General features: G+C 44.0%; 1 protein-coding gene across 3 annotated transcripts in view; it reads right to left on the reverse strand.

Annotated features, from left to right (window-relative positions):
* The window catches only part of JADE3 (jade family PHD finger 3), a 98,276-nt gene that overhangs the window by 54,331 nt on the left and 22,505 nt on the right, over positions 1–21,440 (reverse strand). For all 3 annotated transcript variants that reach the window (XM_006017047.3, XM_014527375.2, XM_006017048.3), the window contains 2 exons: positions 6,689–6,748; positions 3,605–3,687 (listed from right to left, as the gene is read on the reverse strand). In XM_006017047.3, coding sequence (XP_006017109.1) covers positions 3,605–3,687; positions 6,689–6,737 — 132 coding nt within the window. In that variant the 5' untranslated portion in view covers positions 6,738–6,748. The remainder of the gene's footprint in view (positions 1–3,604; positions 3,688–6,688; positions 6,749–21,440) is intronic.

Below are 21,440 nucleotides of genomic sequence, written 5' to 3' on the forward strand. Positions count from 1 at the left end.
CAAAAAAAGACCCACCTCCCCCCACTCTCTGGGTGCGCCCCTCCAGCCACTTAGCAACCCATTTGACTGTGAGGGGTTGACACCACAGTCCCCTAGTTTTTTAATGAGAATGGGGTGAGAGACAGTGTCGAAGGCCTTCCTAAAGTCCAGAAAGACTATATCCACAGCTACCCCTGCATCTAAGGATTTTGTGACCTGGTCATAGAAGGCCACCAGGTTGGGATGACAGGACTTGCCTCTAATGAACCCATGTTGGTTGACCCTAAGCATAACCTCCCCTGCTGGCCCGTCGTGGACATGTGCCAGGATAACTTTCTCAAAAAGCTTACCCAGGACCGAGGTAAAACTAACTAACCTATAGTTTCCTGGGTCCTTCTTCCTCCCTTTTTTGAAAATGGGAACCACACTGGCCCTTTTCCAATCCTCCGGCACAATGCCAGAGCACCACAAACGCTTGTAAAGCCGTGCCAGGGGTCCCGCAACGACCTCTGCTAATTCCCTCAGCACTCTGGGGTGGAGATTGTCAGGACCTGCTGATTTAAATATGTCCAGTCCCTCCAGAAGTTCCCTGACCAGGTCCTCTCTGACCCTAGACCTTGGTGTGCCTCCCCTGGGGTTTACGGGGGTCCCGGTTGGGGGGGGGGGGGGATGACCAGTGACCTGGTCCCTGCTCAGAAGAATGGAGGCAAAGAAATTGTTAAATAGGTTAGCTTTGCTGTTTGGTGCGACGACCAGATTTCCTAGTGTGTCTTGCAGAGGCCCCACATTACCTGGTACCTTCTTTTTACCCGCTATGTATTTAAAAAAAGGACTTTTTGTTGTCCTTGATCTGGGTAGCTAGTCCCAGTTCCATCTCCACCTTGGCCTTCCTGACCACCCCACTACAGCCCCAAGCAACAGAGGTATAGTCCTCCATGGTGATGGCCCCTCCCTTCCATTTGGTGTACGCCTCCTTTTTAGCTAGGAGACGTTCCCAGATGCTTTTGGTAAGTCAAAGAAAGAAGAGCACCAGAAAGAGATCAGAATGGCACTTACAGAGGGTCCTGAGATAATTTGTGGCATGCCTGCCAAAAAGGTCAACCTGCACTGTATTGGACAATAACCTTTCACATCAAACCAAGTGGATTCAGTCAGTAGCAATACTTAAATCAAGGGACTTGCACCTGCTCTTAACTTTTCACAAGTGGTATGCAGACACTGGGATAGTCACAGAAAAGTAGTCCACATTTTGTCTGTGCCCCCAACAAGAGCTACGGCATCCACTGTATAGATCTTTGTGGATGAATGCAATCTAGGCACTTACATTATCCTTAGCACAAGAAGAGCTGAGTGGCTCAGAGGAATTATTTGGTATAATATATTATTTGGTGGGGCATGCACCACTGCCTATAAACCAGAGATTCACAGCTGAAATTCTATAGAAACAACACATTTTTCCCTGCTATCAGTTCACACTACTTTTGGCCACCAATAGTCATACTGGCATGTACGCTGCGGGTGTAGTTTTTTTCTCCCCTGCAGGTTGGGGGAGGGAAGAGGAAGAGAAGAGTAGGTAGAATTGGTCACAAGTGGTCCACACAATTCCCTGTGACTAATAATTAGTCTGCTTTAACATGCAACAAAGATGTCACACATGGAGATGCTTTCAAACAGGCAAGCTGGCCAGCAGGGGCTAATGGAACAAAGCCCTACTAATAAAGCCACAGCTGTCAGCTATTTGAGAAATACTTGAGGAAAGGCTGTGCTACAGTATTGCTTGCTGACTGGTGTCTCTACAGCTGCTGCCACCTTTGACAGTCACTGGAGTCTGGTTCTACAGCACCTGAACTAGCGATCTATGAAGAGCAATGAACATAGGTTGCTGTACGGTGAGCTGTATTCAGCACCACCAAAGCAGAGCATTAGGCACCTGTAGTTAGTCCTTTCTTGCTACATACACTCCTGCTTCTTGAGGGCCAAAGTTAAGAGCAATGGTGCTCAATCTAGTCTGCAGGCTACCCCAGAGCAGGAGCTCAGCAGCTCTGTGTCCACTGGGATAAGGGCCAGACTACATATTCAGTACTGGGGGGACAGCTACACAGTGCGGGGAGAGAGCACTAGGGGTTGCCAAAGCCCTGCCAAGCCACCCAGCCCTGGGCACAGAAGCCAGCTCAGCACAGGGACCACAGCTGTTTGTGACACAGCAGGCACCCAGACTCATTGCTTTGGGCTGCCAAGCCCTGGTGACTCCCAATGACAGGAGACATTCTGCCCAGGGATGCTAGGGTTGGAAGGTGCTTGGATCTGCTTCAGGATGGGCACCAGTGCCTGGAGAAGAATTAACTCGGGGACCAAGTGAGCCCAGCCCACTCTTCCTTTCCCGGGGCCATGGCTACTATTCCAGCCCTGGATCCTGCACCAACTACAGCTCCACTAAGGACATGGGGCTTCCTGGGTTGCTGCCGCTCCATCCTTGTGACCTACTGTCACCACTGCCCAGTGCAGGCCTGTGCTAGAGGTAGATTTAACAGTCCTGCTACCCACAGCAGAAGGCAGGGGTCAGACATGCCTCAGGCTCTACATCGCATCCTTGGATTCTGCCCATGAAAATGCCAGAGCTAGAGGCCACAAGGGAAACCTGGGGAAAGATGCTGGTGCCCAGCCAAGAGCCAGTACCCTCAGGCCCCACCTCGACACATTTACAGTACCTGACAAGAACCAAACCCGGCTGCATACCCAGCAGCAGGCCACCTCCCTCCCCATCAGAGGGGAGTGGTGTCCCATGATGCAGCCTGGTCACAAATGCCAGGTCAACTACTCTAAAATATAGAGCAGAATTGGAGGGTTGGGCTGGGGAAGGGAAAAATACCTGATAGGAAAAAGGGAAGAGGTCTGTGTACATCCTTACCCTGGCTAGGAAGAGCAAGAGGCAAGCTACAAGGTAGAATTATTCTCAGCCTGGGAATAAAGAGGTTTAATGTTCCTGAGAAGGTAGAAAATGGACTGGATGACAGGTCAGGTGCCTGGTTAAGTTGGCAGGAGAAATGGAGGATAGGAGTAAACTGGTAGCAGATGTATAGGGAGGGCAGGCAGTAGCAGGGGATGGCAGAAAAGAGTAACATTTATAGGGAAGATGTTCAGACCAAAGAGACCACTGTGCACAAAGAGCAAACGTGCTCTTTCCTTTCCTGTCCTTTAAAATGGCCTCAGGGCTTCATTCTGAAAGGGGAAGGCAGCATCCCCTTTATCAGTCTGCATTACCCTCCAAAAAAACACTTCCCCCTTTGACACTTACTCATCACCAAAACGGACAGTTTTTCACTTTCAAACTGAATTAACCATCGGAGAAAGGAGGTAGGACTTGCCACCTGCAGCCCTGACAGTTACTCTGGCCAATAAAAGCAACACTGCCTCCCTGATACAGTTCAAAGCTTCCTTGTTTGCATCCTGGTAGTATAGAATTTCAAATTTAGAAAACTTACAGTTCACAAGGACAATCCGTCTTCCCTATGCCCCACCTCCCTAATTCAAGGCTTGAGACAAAAAAAATAAAATAAAATAAAAATGATACACATTAGCCAGATTCTTTGCATCACACATCTAGACTTTAACCATTTGTTCTCACCTCAGCAGGTTTCTTTTGTTCATTTGATGGTGTTTTTGATTTGCTCCTGTACTTAGAACAAGAAGAAAAGGATGTGGAAGGACCTGTTTCAAGACAAACAAAAAATGTTTTATTTCTTTATTTTTTTTTAAAGAGCTCAGTTTGTAACCCACTGAATTTCACATAAGTTCTCCATAAATGACAAGGCACTTTAACTACCAAGAAATCATCTTTCTAAAATAGCTGTATGCAAAACATTCTCATGAAATCTGATCACAATGCCTGCTATTTGTTCTTTCTGAGACTAGAAAGAATGATACATTGATCATGTGAGAGCACCCTACTTGGCCTGACACGCACAAAGTCCAAGTAAAAGGGAAAGTGCCCTTTTACACTTCCCATTCCATAAAGGCAATAAGTAAGAAAGGGTAAGAAGTACAGGAAGTCTGTTGAAGGAGGAGTGAATAAAAAACCCAGTTCCAAGAATAAAGGAGAGACTACAAAAACAAAATAATGTTAAATTAAGCTGCCCTGGCACACAAGAGTTATGATACAATACCCTGACAATGTATGGCAATTTTCATTGGGATGCTGGGTCATTGTGTGAAACATTTATTAAATCAAAAGAAAAAATACCGTTTCATTACCTAGAAAGTATAGATGGGCATTGTACTTTACAAAAACTGATAAAGTCCCTGTCCCAAAACATCTGTGTATGCCAATGTAATAGAAAATGCAACAACTAGGGATGCACCGATAGGGATTTTGGGGCCAACACTGAGAGCCATTTTTTTAGGCGGCATATAGGCCAATAGTGATCCGATTTCTGATATAGCATGGAGAGCTGTGTGCAGCTGGTAAGTCTGTTGTGGTGGAAGGGGAAGGGGGAGGGAAGGGGCGTGGGGGGGCAGATCAAGGCCCTCATGGTGAGGGAGGGAGTGGGGCTGGGGCAGGTGCTGCCCACACAGGGTAGGGTGGAGCACAGAGCTGCAGCTCCTCCAGGGGACGCAGAAAGGGAGGGGGGGTGGCTCCCACCACTGCACACACCCCAGGAGGGCACGGGGGGAGGTGTGCCCCCAGGTCTTCGTGGGGCACAGCAGGGTGGACTGCAGCCAGGCTCTTCCCAGCAGGGGCTGGGTCAGGCTGCGCTTGGGGTGGGCAGTGGAGTCACTGAAAGGGGGCTACGGGGAGGCTGCAACCCCCCCAAATTTGCCATAGACCCCTCAGCCCCTCCTCCCAGCACCAACGCCACCCACCCCAAGCACAGCCCAGCTCAGCCCCCCACCAGGAAGAGCCCAGCACAGCCTCAGCCCACAGCCGGGGCCCATCCCACACAGATCGGGGGGGCACCCCCAGTGCCCTCCCAGGATGCACGCAGCAGCAGGAGCCACCCCCCACTGGACAAGCCATAGCTCTGTCCTGCACCCCACCCCAGGGGGTGTTGATCTGTTCCCCCCCACCACCTCTTCCCTTGCACCACAACAGACTTACCAGCTGCACACAGCTCTCCACGCTGCCAGGCTGTGCTCCTTACCACCTACATACTGCGCTGAAGCTGCATGCATGCACAAGCCATTTATCAGCCAAATCAGGCCCATTTTTAAGACAGCCAATTTTCTTTATCTCAGTGCCAATCCAAGATCAAACCAACGTATCGGTACACCTCTAGCAGCAACCAACCAAAGTATTCAAGGAATCGTCAAGACATACATTAGTACAAATGCCTGGTAACCAGTCTTACCACTTCAGGAAGTTTCAATCCTAAAAGCTGATCTGTAGGATGAGGGGGGCAAAGGAAGCAACTCTGTATGGAGCAGCTGACATTTATTTAATGCCCAATTAATATGGTCTAGACTAGGGGTGCACCAATAAAGATGTTCTTGGCCTATACCAATAGCCAATTACCACAGGCAGGAGAAAAAATTATTGGGGGGGGGCCCCTGAGTGTGTAGACATGCACACACATGCCCCCCCAGCAGGTAAATCTGTGGGGGAAGGGGAGGGCAAATCCAGGCCCCAGCAGCGAGGAAGGGAGCGGGGCTGGGGCAGGCCTTGGCCACACCGCATTCCCTGCCTGCCCAGCAGCAGAAGGCACAACTTGCTACCACCACTGCTGCTGGATGGGCAGGGGATGGGTGGCCCAGAGTGCAGCTCCCAGGGCAAAGGCAGAGTGGAGAGCCCCAAGCTCAGTGGGCAGCCTGCCTCTGCCCCACGCACAATCATGCCTCCCCTGGGGGGGTGTGACAAGTGGCAGGGAGCTGCCCGCGCCTCCCCCATACTCTGTGCCCCTGGACAAGTCACCCATGGCTCCATCCTACTCCCTGGAGTCCCATTCACCACCCTGTCTGGGCAGCACCCTCAGCCCCTACCCCACTCCCTCCCTCACCATTGAGGTCTTGGTCCCCCCACCATGCCCCTTCGCTCCCCTACACCCTTTCCCCTCCACAGACATACCTGCAGGGGCGCCACAGTCCATGCTGCCTGGCTGCATTCCTGGCTAAATGCATGCTGCAGTTGCGTGCATGCATGCAGCGCCTGGGGGCCCCGGCCAGACGGCATATTATATTTATCAGTGACATTACTGTCTACACCAACCAAAAAAGCTGATAATGTTACTTTTCCTTTTATCAGTGCCAATCCGATATGCAACCCATATATCAGTGTACTTCCAGTCTAGACACACTTCACATAATAAAAATAATCCTGAAGTACACCAGTTTAAACTATCTTATCTCAAATCACTCAAATGGTTCTCTACTTCTGCCATCACAAGTCCTCCTTTGAGACACTGTGGGAGCAGAAGACCACTTTATAGATTTGCTTTGTAAATCGGTATTTGGTTAAAAAAATCAACTAGTAAAGGGGAAGGATGTATACGTTTATACTTAAATTTTGCACTAGACTCAAACTCTCCTCCTGAAATTCTTAATCATCTCTAACAATAAAGCTTGTAATACTGAAGTCTAGAGGAAGCAAAAGGCAAATAAATCAAACGTAAAACAAACAAACAAAAACATTACAGGAGATAAAGCAGTTTACCCTCAAACTATAAAAGGAAACCACAGGGGGTGACAGACCAAGCAAAGACTAGTACGTATTACTTACTCTCATTGTCTGAACTGTCACTGGTGCTTAGATGCCTGTGGCGTTTCATCCTGACGCATCCTAAAGAGAAAGAAAAAAGTTGATAACAACCATTCCATGAGACGAGCAAAGTCTGTGTGTATCCTGCTGGTTCACAGGACAGACAAGGCCAGGCTCCTCTTTCCAAGTATCAACATCCTTTGCATTTTGCCACTAAATTTTGTTAATGTAAACTACTCTATGAATCTCAGTTTGCACTTTTACTTATGAGATTAGATACCTACTGGACTGCACTGTGATTAGAAAGAGTACAATTATATAAAAAAAAATTAGAAGCAAGTTCAAACTGCCAGCTCATTCTCAAAAAGCAACTAAGGCTGTTCCATGAGACTCAGTGTCCCATCTGTTCAACCAAAAGAGTTGCCATGGTGGCAGTTACTGAGAAATGGGTGGAGGCTCAGAAATAAGATGACTTTATAAATGATGCTGGGAGATGAGCATAGCCACCTTCAAATAATAAAATACTGTATACCTATGTAAATATATAAAGGCATATTTATATGGCACATTTTATATATAAAAAGTACAAAACACACGTAAGAACAGGTCACTTAAATTAGTAGATCAGAATTTTATTAAAAGATAATCTTGGATACCAGAAATCCCCTTTGAAAAGTGTACAAGTAATCAATTGAAGGTGTTAAATAATTACTATGACCCCACTACTAATTTGATAAATCAGCCAACTAATGATAAATTTATTTTTAAAATGTTTTACACACAAATATAAAGATTAAGGGAGAGGAAGGAAAAATCTAACCGAAAAGGAGGAGTCAGCATAAACCTAAATACACTTTTAAAGGTCTGTATGCCCAAGCAAAAGCTATTTTTACATCTGCCTCCTATAATACATACAAAACATTAGGGCATTTTGTTAATTAAAATGAAACGGAAAGGAAAAGTTCCATAGGTTTGAAAGAACAAGTGGGTAGATGGAAAGAAGGGGAAGGGATGCATTTCTAGTGGCTAAACACCATTCAGCAAGAATAAGCATGAAGTCTTTTTTTTTTTTTTTTTAAATGGAAGAGACAAGGATAGTAGCTTGTGAAATTTTAGGGACCTTGGATATCTGCACCTCAATAATACAATTCCTCACCGAGCTTAACTGAAAGGTATAACAACACAAACACGTTTGCTGTACTGGAAATGGTTCTCCATGCCTGACACTAAATGAGACTTCCTTCCTATAAAAACTAATGAAAATGGAGCAGTGAAATTTGTATTAACATTTCACATTAGGGTTCAATGGCTCTCGAGAGTATCCAAAAACCCATGGGACAAACAGGGTTTCCAAATGAGGAGAGCCTGTTTGAAAAAACTACAAGGAAATTATTTAAGTACTACTTCTAGCAGAATTGTTACATTTATTGGAAAATTTCCACCAGTTTTATGTTTAAGTTTTAAGCTTGAATTTACAAAATCTATTTTTAGATGTCCTTTTGTAGCACCTTCTCTTTAAAAAGAAGTCTTTTTTGTTGGGTTTTTTTTTTAAACACAAACTAGGATATTTTTAAGGTAAGAACACAGAGACTTGAACTTGAAGCAGCATTTGTACAACTCTGCTCAGTAATAGACAGTGCTTATTTCATTACAAGCCAGAACAAGGCACAGTTGCTAGCAAAATTAATATAACAACAACACATGCCCCACAGTAATATTCCTAAACATAATTATGAACTGCACAGTCTTGGGAGGAAAAACTAAATCAGACCTCTATATTTTTCAGGCTTTACCCAATTCTCACCATGCAATGATTTACTTGTTTTAACGTTAATTAGCCTCAGATGGCTCTACACGGAAACAACCAGCCGCATACAAGTAGCCACAACCTACCTGAACACCAGATCTTAACATGATGCTGATGGACCAGATTTTCCAGCACTACAGATTTCAGCTATGGACTACGTTGACATCAGTCAGGTCAGGGAACTATCACACGCATCTCTCTGGCTAGGAGAGGGATGGGAGCTAACAAGTGGATGGGTTAGTCGAGCTCCTACTTAAATAAGTTTTGAGGCATTATGTTTGTAGGGATGCTAGATATAGTGTTAAGTTGTTGGGCAGCTGCCAAGGTGGCTACTGAAGATTACCTCAACCCAGGAGATGGAGTTTAAGGTATTAGTTTTGACCAAACAGGCCCCAAATGACACCTATCTATTTTTAGACCTTCCTATGTGCCACACTGAAAATCAAAAGAGATGTTTGAGCCTTTCCAAATTAAAAGAATAGGTTCCCAGTGTGACAGGGTGGTGGTCTCTGAAGCAGCCACTCAGCTTTCGAACATGTTCCATTTGGTTGAACTCCCCCAGGTTGTTGAACTATTCGCTATGTTACAAAACTTCTCTTTTTAAGGAGGCAAGTGTTAAAGTGATCATTCTAAGGATCTATTAAGCACTAAACCTTTAGTAAAAGTGAAATAAGGAGTGTGATTGCACGCTCTTCTGTTCCCATGCGCACCTCAAACTTTAAGTAATTGTTTTAAGCTAGGGATATCCAGCTGGAAGCCTCTGGGCTGCACACAGCCTGCAAGGCCTTAACTCACAATCACACTCCCTCCCTACCCCAACACTGTCCCTTGCTGCTGCCACTGGAGTTTCCAAGCTCCCCCTCCCTCTTCCAGCTTCCACGTCCTGCCCCCACCCCTGGGCGAGGGACAGGGCAGCTTGGCTGACCAGACCCAGGGGACTTGCAGGGCATCCATATGATGCAACAGTGGGGAGGCTGCAGCCAAGGATGGCTCCTGTAACATGTGGGCTGGAGAGACCTGTGGCACCCAACAGCTGGGGAGTTGAACAGACCTGTTCTAAAGCACTGAAAGCTTGGGATTCACACTTTTTATCCATTACAAGTCTTCAGAGACAGTTATAAAGCCGTCTTGCTGCTGTGCTATGAAATAAAGCTGTTTGAAGAACACAAACATTCAATTAAATCAAGTTAAATGTCATGTTAAAGGATACCATTGTAATGGGGGTAAATCCACAAAGCCTGGACTTGTATGTCTACCTCTAGCACAGCTAGACACTAAGGCAGGAGATAGGAATTTAAATTACAGCTTACACAGATAAGTGCAAACTGGAGTGGCAAGTTCCAAGAGTAACAGCTACTTTCATTTATAGATTAATCAAAGAGAGCAGTTAAGTGTTGAAGTCCACAGCATACCTCCAATGACAGTTCCATGGCTAAAAGGGATACTTTTTTTTTTTTTTTTTTAACCTGTTAATTAGATTTCTTGGAGCATGCTTGTAACAGCTAAGGCAGGGGATTTACACCTCTATTACACCAACGGACTGAGAAAGTAGTCACTAAGGGCATCCCTTTGCAGCAACATAGTTGGATTCCAGTCCAAGTCTAAAGTAACTACAACAGCTGTGAACAAAAACCCACACAACTAAACAAAGCAGGCGGATATAAAAACTTGCTGCCCCCTCAGCTACCTTGCCACCTAATGCAACAGCAGTTGTACATATTGCCATGCCACAGTACTGAAACACAAGAGAAGAATTAAAAGTGCTCCCATCTTGGCTGCTCTTTTGCAGCTGAAGTTATTCTGTCTGGATAGTCCTCTGAGGAAACATGTTTTTAGGAGTGAACCTCCTGACTGTACTTGTGTGAGCTCACACGCTGGGACCAAGCCAGTTCCAAGATCAAGTCCATAACTGCAGGGTGACCCTCAGAAAGACAGGCCAAATATTGTATCCCAGTGTGCGTTTAAAATTTGGGCTGCTAAACTAAAGGCCTATAGAAAAGGCTAAGAAATTGCCCCAAATAACTTGTAGAGGAGACATTTTGGCTGCTTACAGATGTAAAAAATTAATTAATTAATAAACCAGCACTTTACTTCAAACTCCATGTATCCCTGTACCAAGCCCAGTGCACGCACAGAAGAGGCACCACATGAGCTGAGCCCAGCTCACTCAACATCTATACAGACTGGGCTCTTTAGTGGGGCCTTAATCTAATAGCTAATTGAATTGGCTTTAGCTCAAAGCACCAAAAAGCTCCGCTGAAGCACCCAATCTAAACAAACCCTGTAAAGCCAGGTCAAACTAACACGCTGCTTCTTCCGGTAAAGCATGGTTGTCTGGCAGCACCTATAATTCCCATCTACCACAAAGCATAAAAAAAGATATTTTCACCCCAAAAGGGTGGCACCTCAGCATGGCTAATTTTCCCAATACCAGTCTTAAGCAACCAATAGAAGTTCTCATAATTCAAATTTCTTTAGGACTTAGAACAAATACCACTACTGAGACCATTTTGATCAAAGTCACCAGTAAACCACTGCCACATGTTTTTTACAAGGAACATGACCTGTAGGTCCAAATCAGTTTGGTGGATGTGACAACCCTAAGGTAATCCCTGAAAGCCATGCATAAGATGCAACATGTTCTGCAAGTTTTTAGTGTAGACCTACTCGGGAGTAACTGGTGCCTCCTGACCAGGCTATTTACCATAAAGGGTAGGACCCACTGAGAAGGATGAGAAGTAGAAATCAGGTTCCCATGTTTAGGGTCATGGATTTCACCTGAGAAAGGCCTATTTGTCAAAATACTCAGAAAAATATTCAATAGTAAAGAGAATAGCAGAAACTGAAATCAAGGCTGTAAACAAGAACTGCCAGGTCCAGAAACAAGAACAAGGAGAACAGCCACAGGTCAGCTGCTACCAGCGAAGAAGAAAGGGAACCACTAGCATAGTAACCATATATACAAGGCTATAGTCTCCAGCATACTGGGATTCCCCCTGACCACCCCTCCCCAAATCTTTACCTGCAAAAAACAAGTTGTAAATCTACTGTCAAAAGTTATTAGTTGAGTCACTGCAATTAGTAAGATTACCACAATCTTTTTCTAACCTTGTAACATCAAATTGTAATATGCAGTACGTGTCAACACAGAAATTTCACCAAAAATGCAGAGAAATAATCACACTTTTTTCTTTAGTTTGGCCTCAGCTATTAATATATTCCATACTGGATAAAGGACCTTTTCTTCCCATACTTCAAGAAGGGTTTTCTGTTCAAAAACAAATTTAGAAGGCATTTAGTCTCAGCCATGGACATTACCTTTAACACGCATGCCACTAAATGGTAAGCAGTCAGAGGTAGAATAAATGTGCAAACAGAACAACATGAAAGCACTCCCCAGATGACAGGGACAACACTGGGCCCTTTCTAAATATTGTTACCTCTTACTCACACAAGTTTTGATCCTACTTAGAGAAATCCTGCTCTGGATTTTGAGTGTTTACTTTTGCTCTCAGAAGTGTTTAATGGATCCAAAGCTCATGTTATTAAGCAGAGTTGTTATTAAGTTTGAAAACCAAACAATAGTGCAAAGTAAGGAGGGCATGGGGGATGCAGCCACTAAATGAAAATCTCACTCTCTCAATCTCCCGACTTTTGCATAATGAATAAGCCATAATAATCACAGCTTTGGCTGTGAAGACAAAAAGCATGTGCAGTCATCAGGACTAAGTCATTAAAAAATTGAAAGAGAACACATTTAACAGGACTATTATTTAACAACAGAAGACCAAGTGGAGAGGGGCAGAGGCGGAAGGAACAGCTGACAGTCAATCAATTGTAGCATAACACTCAAAGGGCCCCAGCACAGACAGCATGGAGTCTCACCACTGGGGAACTCTTAAGTGGAAATCACATACAAGATATTCTTGAGGAATGCAAAGAAGGAGTCAGCGCTACAGAAGTTTCCTCAACCATTTTAGTGTTTAAATAATATTAACCTTCTGGCCAGCTAAAATGTCCTCTGAAGTGTTCAGTGATTTGCCAGAAGGGGTATCCCCCATGTATATTATTGTAACAGGTCACACCTTGGGGCAGCCAAGTCACCCCCTAGCAGCCACCTGGATTCCACCTTGCTCACCCCTGCTGGCCTCTCAGGGTCCTACCCTTTTGTCTTGCCCTTCTCAATTTGCTTGTGCCCCTGTTCCTGGTCTTGCCCAGGGCAGCCACCGCGTTTCCCAGTGAAGCATGGCAGTGGCAGCAGCTCATCGCAGCAGGTGGGTGGGCTGGCTACTTGGCACATTGCATGACACCCCATCTTGCGAGGGCCTGGCTGCTGGTGGCGATGCTAAGACCATGCAGCACCAACAGGAAGCCAAGGAGGAGAAGGTGTGCTGTGATGCCCTCCCTCCTCAGGCTCCCAGCAGACCAGATAGGATCAATTGCACCCCCCAACAGCTCACCAACACTCCCTTAAGTGTCCCTCCAGCCCAAATAATCGCCCACCCTGGTCTAGTAAATTCTACTATACAGAATTACAGGCTCAAAAGGTTAACTAATTTAGAGATAAGATAAAAGACAGACATATTTCTAGACACTTGAGACAGGCTTGTGAATGGGAGAAAAAGAAGGTCCAAAATATTGTTTTAAGGTTGGCCCAACTTATGGAAAAACCCATGTTAGGTCATTGGGTAAAGGAGGGGTCTGAAAGCAGGAACTCCTTATTCAAATCCCAGTTCCACCAATCCATAGACTGTAGGCCAGATCATTATGAAGCCTCTTTTACTATGTCATTTTGAACAAAAACACTTGACAACGGTCAATTTCTTTCATAAGGAAACTGAGGATAAAGTGATGTTTACCATGTACTTCAGAAAAGTAAGTGCATGTGAAATCTTACTCCTTTTCCTATCTTGAAAATGAAGTAACATTTTTCCTTTCCCTGTATACAAAACAGAATTTTGTGCCTTGAATACTAGAACAGATCTACACTAGGGAACATCAATCGAACCACTTTGTGCTAAAAAGCAGTAACATCTTATTCTTAAAAAAAAAAAGTAATAAAATCTAACACTATGAAGACACAAAGCTCATAAAAGAGGACTTTAAAGAAAAAGTGGTTCTTCATAAGTCAGTAGAAAAGAATGTAGTTTCTACCTGGAACAGATCAGCTCATGCTAAGAAATAAAAGCAGAACAGTCTCTCACCTTTTTTTTTTTTTTTTTTTTTTTTTTTCTTATCTGCATTAAAGAATGCTGGGCTTATTGGCATAGTATGGAAATCAGATGTACTCAATGCCATGGTGGGGTGTTACAAGTGAATTCTAAAATTTCAGTTGCTGCAAATGTGGTACTGATTTAAGCAGGATAAATTCTGGAAAAAAAAACCTGAGGCTAATGCAACTCACTGATTCATACCAAAATATAGATGGGTATACTGCATCATTCATACACCAATTTGTTTTTTAAAACCCTATAACAAAATCTGTAGTACTGTATTGTATAGGTCATTAGTTTCACAACCAACCACTGATTAACAGGGCCTCCTCCAACTGTTTTTCCAAGGCTATCCATAGTGATTTGGGAAAACCTTTTATGACGTAATATTTTTAGAAAAAATATTAAGTCAGAACAGAAGTTTGTGGTTTTAAAAATGACAAGGTTGTTTGGGTAAATGTGATATCTTTTATTAGACCAACTAAATGGTTGGAAAAATTGTTCTTTGCAAGCTTTCGGGCACAAACATCTTTCTTCCAAAAGCTTGCAAAGAATAATTTCTCCAACTATTTAGTTGGTCTAATAAAAGATATCATATCTACCCAAAGAACCTTATCTGCCTAAGTCAGGGGTGGGCAGAATATGGCCCGAGGGCCAGATGCGACCCACCAGGTCATTCTATCCAGCCCGCAGGGCCCCTAAAAAATTTAGAAAATTAATATTTATCTGCCCCTGGCTGCCTATCATGCGGCCTTCCATGGCTTGCCAAAACTAAGGAAGTGGCCCTCCACCCAAAATAATTGCCTACCCCTGGCCTAAGTCCTTAGACCAGCACAGCTACAACCAACAACCCTAAAGTATGGTTTTTAAAAATGTAATTCCAATTAAAAAACACACAATCACTATTATTCCTAATGAGCCTGGTGCTGCTTTTCTCCACCAGGTCTCTAAATAAGCACTTAGTGGAATTGGGCCTCCTTGCACCAAACAAATATTCAACTGGAAAAGTTGGACTTGCACCATGCAAGCCTGAAAAGATTTGGAACCACAGCTCTACAGCCTATCAGTCTCTCTTTCTGTACCCACTTCACTGTGTGACTAGGCAAAGAAAGACAAAGCAAAGCTTTCTAGTAGCTCAACTCTTCAGTAGAAGAAAAAGGACAACACCGGTATATACACGTTACAGGATTTTAGAAGAGAAGTCATGACTATGGCAAAGCCATTGCTACAATTAAGACAAGCAACATAAAGGAGTTTGCAGAACACTCCAGTTGACTTCACTGATCTTTCTTATATAACAGAGTGCTTAGTCTGTCTGTCTGTCTGTAATGCTCTTGGAACACTCTGGTTAGTGGAAAAACCAGTGCAGAACACAGCCATGGCAGAGGGATGGAGGGGACAGAGCAGGGGTGCAAGGCCAGCAGCCACTGCCTCTGAGGAGCAGGGTCGGGGGGAAGAGGGTGAGGCCAGCGGTGATGGAGGTGGCGGCAGCACAACAGAAGGGACAGCGAGGCAAGCTCCCCCGCTCCCGCTTCCAGGAGGCGGTGGCATGGAGTGGTGGGTGGCAGCACTCCGTCCCTGCCCCACCCCCAATCATTCTTGATGAGCAACTCACTAGTATTTACTCTAAGAACCGAAAGCGAAATCATCTGGGAGATGCCAGCCAAGAAGATAAACCGGGGTTTTCAAGTGAATCAGAGAGTAATAACTGGCTCCAAGCCCCCTGTGCACCATCCTCATCCATGGGAAAAGTTCAGAGCAGTCCAACAGCTGCCCTAAAAGTTGGTAGTTTCCCCTCAAGGAGTTAATCACCAGCTAGAAGATAAGTCGATACAGCATGCTTTAGCTACACCTACGATGCTGATGCCATACTTCACAATGGATACTGCGAGTTGTAGGAGGCAGTATTGCAGAAACCAGTTAGGCTAGTTCTACATGTTCACGAAATTCACCCACACGGAGAAAACCTCCAGGAGAGATGCAATCAGTTACTCTTTATTATCTGTTTCATAAGATGATAAATTCTGGGCTACCTGACATAAGAGTTAGCAAAAATCTCTAATACTCAAACACCAGAAATATAAAACCATACCCAGCAAGTACACGCTCAGCAAGTCCAAGTCTAAAAGCAACACCAGCTTTGACACAAGACAAGGCACTGTTATATTCAATGCGACAGAGCTCTGTCAACTGTCAGGATGTTACACCCGCTGCTGAACAAGAGTGGATAAAGACCCCAATTAAGTGAGGCTGCTCATGAACCCTCCCCATAGGCACACAACCCCAGCAGATTACTATGTGCTCTGCAACAGGACTCTAATTATAGAAATCAGCGACTACTAACTAAAAATAGAACAAACATAAGTTGAACCAAGACAGCAGACTAGACACATTGAAACAGCACTTTTTTTTGTTTTCTGTCTTATTTTAGGTACTTGTATGGCACTCACTGCTATAACTGTCAGTATCAGAGAGCCTCACAATAACCCTGTGAGGTAGGTAGGTCTTACAATACCTACACTACAAATGGGTGAGAAACACATGAAGACCAGTTTGCCCTAGGTCACACAGGAAGTTCCCAACCAGGCAGGTAACTCAAATTCAGGTCTGAAGTCCTACACAACTCTCCTTGCCACTAGGCTACCCTTCTGCTATACATACAGCTCGCCATAAAAAATATGCCTCTATCACCTCACCCCAGGGTACTCTAGGAACTGGCACAAGAGGTCTCAGAAGCCTTTGGCAATAACATATAAAAAGGCATGGGAGACTGACAAGGTACCAGATTGGACCAGAAAAGGTCCAACATAGTGCCCCTCTTTAAAAAAAAAAAAAAAGATAGACCTAAGGAATTATAGATTGGTTAGCCTAACCTCAACACCAGGGACATTACTGAGGCAACTGATTAAGAAGCTCATTTGCAAACATCTGGAATATAGCTAGCTTTCAGAAAGGCTTTTGATGGAGTCCCACATGACTTTCTCAAAAAGAAATTGAAGAAATGAGGACTAGATAAAAACTAATGCAAGGTGACAGATATCCGGCTCAGCAACTGCAAGCAAAGGGTAATTACAAATGGATCCATATCAGAATGGCGTGAAGTTTCACGTGGAGTCCCACAGGGGTCTGTCCTGGTCCCAGTCCTGTTCAACGTGTTTAATGATTTGGGAGCTGGAATAGAGAGCTACCTGAGCAAATTTGCAGACAGCGTGAAACTGCGAACAACTGAAAACACACTGGAGGACAGGAACACAATATAAACAGATCCTGATATACTGTAAAGCTGGCCTAGAGTCAACAGGATGAAATTCAGTGTTGACAAATGCAAGGTGCTACACCTCAGAAACGAAAAAAAAAAAAATCAACACACAAATACAAAAATGTGTGTCAACTGGCTGGATGGCAGTACTACAGAACAAGAGTTAGGAATAAGAAGAAACAGATTCACTGCAAGTCTTCAGTTTGATGGCACTGCATACTATACATACATTTAAAAAAAAAAGCTAACAGGTTTGGGCTGCATCACCAGAAGCCTTAGGTGTAACACACAGGAGAAGATAGTGTTTCTTTACCTGGCACTGGTTAGGCCTTAGGCCTTGTCTAGAATACATTTGGAGCTCTGCATTTTTAAAAGGTCATGGAAAAGTTAGAGAGGATGCAAAGGCAGGCAGTGATAAAGGGTTTGGAATGCAAGCCATATGAAGAGAGGCTGAAAGTGGCATATTCAACTTTCAGAAAAGGCAGGAGTTTTCAAATATCTGAAGGGCTGTGCCATAAAGAAGAGAAAACGGCAGAGGAGGACACAGCAACACCTTTAAGTTGCAGGAAAGTAGGTTAGATTGGATATTAGGCAGGGGTGGATTAATACATGAGCTAGCAGGGCTTGGGCCGAAGGGCCCCCAGGGACAGGGGCTGGGGCCGGGGCCCATCATACTCCCCAGTCTCCAGGAGAAAGTCCTGTGAACCACTGAAGCTCCACTGCATGTTAAACATGAGGAGCCGGCAGGAGGCAGCAGCTAGGAAATTGTATGACAGCTCCATGGGGACTGCTGAGGTGAGGCAACAGCAAGGGTCCCCACCATCCCTGCCACTCACTGCCCAGCTGGTCTCTCTCCCCCATCCCTGTAAGGAGCCCAATCCTGGCCTCCCTCCCTCCCTCCCAAGAGTCAGGTCTCAGGCAGACAGCTCAGGATGGGCTGCCAGCATGCATGGAGTCCCCTTGCAATGCTGGAGCCAAATCCGCCTGGTCAAAGACACTGCGTGGAGCTCCCTCATGGCTGATGCGGGGGAAGAGGAGGGACCAGGAATCCAAGCGTGCTGGAGCCTGGCTGGTGGGCACATGCCACTCACAGCAGAAGAGTGTGTGCATGCACCCCCAAACCATGCCAGACCCCTTCACAGGGCAGCGTGCAGTGCTTTAGTCTTGCTGCCAAGGGCTGCTTTGGGGTGCAGAGAAGGGGAATCCTGCTGCCCCCAGGATGCTTCTTACAGTTCAAGTCAAAATAATGTTGCCGACAGAGAGGGGCCTGCATCTCTCCCAAGCAATGGTGTGGGCACACACACACACACACACACACACACACACACACACACACAGAGAGAGAGAGAGAGAGACATATTGTATGTGTGTGTAGCAATATATCTATACATTTTGGTTACATAATTATGCGATGGTAGCGTTCAAATACAGGTGTCATTGGTATATAAAAGAGACCTTTACAGTATATGAAGATTAGCACATGTTTAATGTTTCAGGAAAGATAAAAAAAATTGAGATGTACTGCATGGGCCTACTGCTTTATTTTAATTGCAAGAATGACTAACGGCAATCCTAGACTCATACTTCAGGCTATCAGTGTGGCCTGTATTTTTTGTAGTAGTTTACTGTACTGTAGGTACAATGTAAAACATGTATTTAAAAAAAAGCAGATCAAACAAGAGTCTACATGACCACAAAACTAAAAGAGTCCTTTCGTGTTGTTATACATTTATGGCGATCCCATGCATCTGAGTCATTTTCCTAAGGCAATTGTTTTATTCAGTTCTGTGTGTAGCAAAACAGAGTAGTTAATTTTGACATCACATGTTGTGCTTTATTAATGCACCCTGTAAACATTTAACAGGTCTGTTTATTAATGCTTTTTGATGCATTCATGTTTATTATAATGGGGTGTGGGAGGCCTCCAATTTTCTGTTTGCCCAGGGCCCCAGTAAATCTTAATCTGCCACTGATAAAGAAAAATGTCTTCACTGTTAGAACAATTAGACAATAAAACAGATTGTCTAGGATAGTTGTGGCATCTCCTTCATTCAAAGTTTTCAAGGACAGTTTGGATAAGTATAGGTCAGGAACGGTCTAAGAGAATCTATACCTGGAGTGTGCTGGAAAGTGCAATAGCTGCAAGCCCTGAAGCCCACCACAACGTGGATCACTGGGAGATCGCGAGAAGAGCTTCGCAGTCCAAAGCAGGTAGTTATTGGCGAGAACTATGCTCCACAGTAGAAATATAAGAGAGAGTTCCACAATCTAGAGTCGTTACAAGTAGGCTTAGTTACAAATAAATAAATTAATTAATTAATTAAAAGGAGCTGCAATAAGTTTATTGAGGGGATTCAGAAAGGGGAGATCTGGCTCTCGACTAGAGGGTGTGATTGATGTGTGGAGTTGTTCACTGTCGCCAGGGTGCAGAACAGAGTAGCGGTTTGGTTTATCCCATGCTTCTGGGCTTTGCTAGTTGCCAGATGGAGCCAGGAAGAAATTTTATCCCTTCCTGTTATCCCCGTTTTATCCCTTCCTGTATCAGGGATTTTTTAAGTTTGTTTTCCACAGAAGCATTTGTCATTGGCTGGGGATTTTGACTGGTGTGGGCCAGTGCTGCTGCTGGAACTAAAACCCCAAGGTTCTGTAGAGGAGCAAAGATAATTAGCTCATGTACACTGCCATGTAAATGCAATTATTCTGCTTCCACTCCAGAGGTATTAGGATGCAAACTTAGCTGTCATGCCTGGCAAGAGGATCACAAAGGCAGTAGCTAGTGGAGCCATGCATAGGGTTTGGAGGAAGCTGGTTGCAGGCATCACATGATGCTAAGCAGGACCTGGAGCTGGGCCACAGGAACACAAAGGATGAGAACCAATGTACTAGAGTACTTATTATCAATCCTCTGTGATGTCAGTACAAAGCCAGCAATAGTTCTCTTAAATAGAGAAGTAGGTAAATTAACCAGGCAAGGGAAAAAAATCTGAGTATTCTTAACCTTTTCAAGCTGTTTTTAAGACAAACTAAATAAAAGCTAAGCATACACACTTTACATTCATCAAAAAGTACTAACCACGAACCCTTCCTTCTCTGCTAGAACCCAAGAAATAAATTACTGAAAGGGAAGAGGAGCAAAAGAGTAACTTGAATGGTTCGAGGAACCCAAGTAACTTAAACACTTCCTTTCTTTGCAGTGCAAATGTTCAAGTCCAGACAAAGGAGTATTAATAGTCCAAACACCAGACAACGTAGGATCACTAATGTAACCAGCTCTGTACATACAAAAAGATGTTTGACTCTTAATCACTTCCTAGAATATCATATTTGCTACAAAAACCGGAAGTGTGCTCCATCCATGGGTTTCAGAATTGTTTTAGGAAAAAGGACAAGTAGGTAGACTCTTTTTAAGCGTTCCTTGTCATTTTACCAGTGTGCCACTAAGATGTGGGGCCACACAGAGCCATCCGCATTCCTATTTCCCCTAGTCGCATCAGAGTTCAACAAGAACAGCGCCCACACTTCCACTGAAGAACTTGCTTCACATGTTTCAGGCCGTCTTTCAGAAAGTGAGAAAGAGAATGCTACAAAGAACACACAGTAACAAGAAAAAAAAGGCCATGATAGTTCTAGTCTGAAAAGAAAAAGTACATACAAGGATTTCCCTTGACTCAAAAGGAAAAAAAATCAAGTCTCCAGATTTGAGAGTGCACTAGTTAAGACAACAAGCTTTATAGCTAAGATTTTTATAAAGCAAACATTCTTGGATAGTAGCATTTTTTAATTGCGTGAGCTTTAGCTTGGTAACAGATGGCTAAGCAAAACATTTTTCTTTTAATTTATAGCCACTTAATTATTCCTCCTTGTTTTTCTCCAAGACTATCACTCTGGGAATATTAGATTTCTTTAACTTTCGGGAAATGTTATAAATAATTATCTACTCAGTTCCAGGCCCGCTGTTTAAGAATCCATAACACTGTTTCCTCTAGGTATTATATTTCTATTCATCCAGGTTAGGATAATTGGCATTTTGTTCTCCAGTGAGATATTATCAGTCTATTATCTCAAACATTACCAAGAAAAATCTGAATTGATCCCATTTCTCATCCCCACTTACACAGGAATAACTCAAAATATACAGTCAATATTAACTGTTGCATGTTTGTATTTGAAAGCTAATAGGTAGTTTAAACACTTGCTCCAAGAGAGCAACTACGAGTGTGGTCCTAACTGAGACACTACAATTTTTAAATGGCATCTTACTAATGAGATCTATTTTGAGGGTCATGTTTTCCTGATTCCAGTGGGGGAAGGAAGGGACAATGAAGATTTACAGTACTTTACTGCTGTTAGCACTTCGGAAACCATTTAAAGAAAAAAAAAAAAATAAATTAGATTCAGTCTTAGTTCATCAAAACGTTACTCATGAATTTACCATGTAAAATCTGTTATGGCAGTGAGACTGCATATGAGCAGACTAGGAAGTAATAAGCATAT

Source organism: Alligator sinensis, unplaced genomic scaffold (genome assembly GCF_000455745.1).
Source record: "Alligator sinensis unplaced genomic scaffold, ASM45574v1 scaffold144_2, whole genome shotgun sequence".
NCBI classification, from domain to species: Eukaryota; Metazoa; Chordata; order Crocodylia; family Alligatoridae; genus Alligator; species Alligator sinensis.